This window comes from Morus notabilis, unplaced genomic scaffold (assembly GCF_000414095.1).
Source record: "Morus notabilis unplaced genomic scaffold, ASM41409v2 Scaffold137, whole genome shotgun sequence".
Lineage (NCBI taxonomy): Eukaryota > Viridiplantae > Streptophyta > Magnoliopsida > Rosales > Moraceae > Morus > Morus notabilis.
In genome coordinates, this window is record NW_010358172.1 from 135933 (window position 1) to 139490 (window position 3558).

Genomic DNA, 3558 nt, shown 5'->3' on the forward strand with positions numbered 1-3558 from the left:
CAAGTTTTCAAGTGCGAAGAATCTATTTTTTCTTTCCTATTTGAAACTTCAATGAATCAGAAAATGTTGTTATGTAACCGGCCCATTCCTTTCCTACTCATAAAATTTGACATGTTTCTGTTATAACCCCAGTTTTACTTTTTTTTTTTTTTTTTTTTTTTTTTTTGTCTATCTTTTCCCAGTTTGATTAATAGTGATTAAAATTCTGAGTAATATTTTCCTACATTTTCTCCTAAACGTAACATCAACTTTTCATTTAACTCCACAGGTGGATCAGATTTTTAATGGCAGATTCTGATTCCGAGACCAACTTCGTGAAGGAATTTCGGATTCCTAATTACATAATATCACCTGAATTAAACGATGAGATTCACCATGAACCCAAGTATCCAGTGATAATCTTCATCAACTCCAAAAGTGGTGGTCAATTGGGCGGCGATCTTCTTCAGACCTACCGTTCTATTCTCAATGAAAATCAGGTATATTTCAATGTTTACTTTTACTCTTCTTTTTTTTTTTTTCCTTCAAGTTTTGGATAGATTTTGGTTCTTAAGAGGTTGACATAGAAGTAGCTAATTTCAGGTCTTTGATTTGGGGCAAGAAGCTCCTGATGTGGTGCTGCGCCGAATTTACGTGAATCTTGAAAGGCTCAAGAGTGAAGGAGATAAGCTTGCTAAACATATTGAGGAGAACTTGAGATTAATTGTGAGTTTCTCTTGAGTTCCAAGTTTTAACTTTTTAAATTGGTAATTGGTGTATCCCCTTTTTAAGTTTACCATTCGATGGCTTGCTTTCTATTCATTTGTATTACTAGTAGCCGTTTCATGTTTGTTCGAGTAATATCAATGGAATTCCCGAATATCATCCTAAGAGTAGCTAGGATTTCCAGAAAAATATGCCATTTGTTTCATGAGAAATAAAAAAAGGACATCGAAATTTGAGTGGTTGAAGCTTAAGCAACTACTTTCGAAGTAACGGAAAGAAAAACAATAACTGGAGTGGGAGAGTCATAGTCGAAAGGAAGGAAGAGAGAGAAAACCCAAATCCTTACTTATGCTACATCTTCTAACATGTAATTTTTGGCCCTTCAGGTTGCAGGAGGTGATGGAACTGCTGGGTGGCTTCTTGGAGTTGTTTCTGATCTCAAGTTGTCTCGTCTACCACCAATTGCAACAGTGCCCTTGGGAACAGGAAATAATCTTCCATTTGCATTTGGCTGGGTAGGAAGAGCATTATGAATTGAAGTAACCTTAAAATGCTTCAGTGCTTCTTTGTGCTTTCTTCACAGTTTCAGTGGATCTTAGGATACCTTTTCCTATTTTTCCTTTCAAATTTGTTGAAAGCATTTGTTATGCGACACATTATTTTCTTTTTCACGTATAACCGTCTATGTTAAGTTTTTCTGTTATGTTCTGGAAGACTTATTTTCACCTAATTAAAAGAGCTGATATGCATTGGAATCTGCAATCTTCTTGTTTTGAGAGACAATTCCATAATCCATCATGGTTTAATCACAAATATTAAAGGTTGGCGGTGTTGTGTTTTTCAGGGGAAGAGAAATCCTGGGACTGATCGTCGCTCAGTGGAGTCATTTTTAGCTCAAGTAAAGGATGCAAAGGAAATGAAAATAGACAGGTAGCCTTATATCATGGTCGTTATTTTTCTCCAAGGCTTATTTTGTTTTTGAAACCTTCCATTTCTCTCGTATACGCGGATACTGAACTGCTTTTCTGTTTTGTCGTTAGCTGGCATATTGTGATGAGGATGCCGCCTCCAAAAGAAGGTTCATGTGATCCCATTCCGCCTCTTGAATTACCACATTCTCTTCATGCATTTCAACGTGTCTCTGAGACAGATGAGCTAAACCGGGTAAACATCACATGCCTTTTTAAAAATATATTTTATTGCCCCAGGTTGCTTGTACTTATCGAAACTGCATCCACTGTGTACGCTCAAATCGAAAGGCAAATTTCTATTATTATTATTATTATTCATTTGACTGAAACACTGATTTCCCTGATCTGTTTACAAAGTCTTAAGAACAATTAGGAAAGGAGTAACTTTCTGCCTTCTGGCTTGACTGACTTCCCTCTGGGAAAGTATGATTTAACTACTTCAGTCTTCAATTGTCTTCTTCTTATACAATTAAACTTTGGGCTTCTTGTCAGGAGGGTTATATTACTTTTCGTGGGGGATTTTGGAACTACTTCAGCATGGGTAAGACTAGTACCCTTGTAGTGACCTTATTCAGAGTTTTGTTTTTAGTATTCATAACCTCTCTCTCTCGGTGTCTACCTTCTCTTTTCATTTTTTATATCACTCGCTAAAATAGGCAAATAATCTGTTTCATTTTGGCTTAATTATCTTATCTACCATGTTTACCTTGAAGCATGAATGGAAATTTTAAGTTCAGTGTTGATGACCATCCGCTCGGACCTCAATTTTCTTTTTGACATTGATACCTTTGTTGTCTATAGGAATGGATGCTCAAGTATCATATGCTTTTCATTCTGAGCGGAAGTTGCATCCTGAGAAATTTAAGAATCAGTTATTTAATCAGGTACTTCCCGCGCATTGATTATCATATGCGTTTTACTTTTGAAAATTCTAATAATATCCATTTCTTCTTTTTCAACTTCAAACAGGGAACATATGCGAAGATTGGGTGTACCCAAGGCTGGTTTTGTGCTTCCCTTTTCCATCCCTCTTCCCGGTAAGTATAGAGATGGCCAAGCACACAAGGGATAACCAAGATTTTTCTTTCTCTTCCTTTTATCTTTTATAGATTTAGATGCTATGAGGTGTCGGTTTTGGGACCTATTAGATAAATATTTCAGCAGGTCACTCCGTGGGAGTATTAAGTCCAACGGCCTAAGAGTTAGAAGGCTGTGAATAAGTTTCTAGGCCGAATTGGGCCTTAATATCATAATAAGTCCAATAAGGAAATTATGGAGAATAAGTTACTAGATTGGATAAATGATTTTCAATCTAGACATAAGTATGTTAAGGGCAATTAAGGAAAATAAGATTTTGAGTATTTAATAAATTGATCCTTATAGTAAATTATCCTTCAGTAAAGGAAAGGAATACATGCCTTAAGTAAAGGGCTATATTTCCTTCACAAGTTGCTAAAATAGAATAGCAAACGACAGATAATCTCATACTCTCAATGGGTGTTCATTTTCGGAAGTAAGCAAGTAAGATAATAGATTGTTTGGTGAAAAGTGGATTCCAGCTCTGTAAATCAAGTAAGTAGGAATCTCGCCTACAGCATGAATATATTTTAAAGAAAAAGTTACACATGTTATATATCCATGTTATGCTTTAAGTATTGTATGCGATGTCATGTCATACTGCATACACCTTAATTAGTCAAGAGGAACTTATAAGAATAATCTCAGTTGAGTGTCGTACCAGCCTCCGCAAGGGGGGTAACTCAAGCTCCGCAAGGGAGATAAAGAAAAAAAAGTCATTCGCAAGGGAGGCACTCATTTCAGTTATAATCACGATGTCTTGGGGGACCTTGCAAACCCTTACGTCCCGATGATTGCGCACAAG

At 36.3% G+C, this 3558-nt stretch overlaps 1 protein-coding gene across 1 annotated transcript; it reads left to right on the plus strand.

The window, feature by feature from the left end:
* Positions 1–218: 218 nt before the first annotated feature.
* LOC21407694 (diacylglycerol kinase 5) lies at positions 219–2733 on the plus strand. The gene is made up of 8 exons (XM_010092009.2): positions 219–479; positions 583–705; positions 1092–1220; positions 1550–1635; positions 1746–1869; positions 2169–2217; positions 2478–2560; positions 2646–2733. Exons 1-8 carry the CDS (start codon positions 285–287, stop codon positions 2715–2717), a joined length of 861 nt encoding a protein of 286 aa, XP_010090311.1. The 5' UTR covers positions 219–284; the 3' UTR covers positions 2718–2733.
* The last annotated feature ends 825 nt before the right edge of the window (positions 2734–3558 follow it).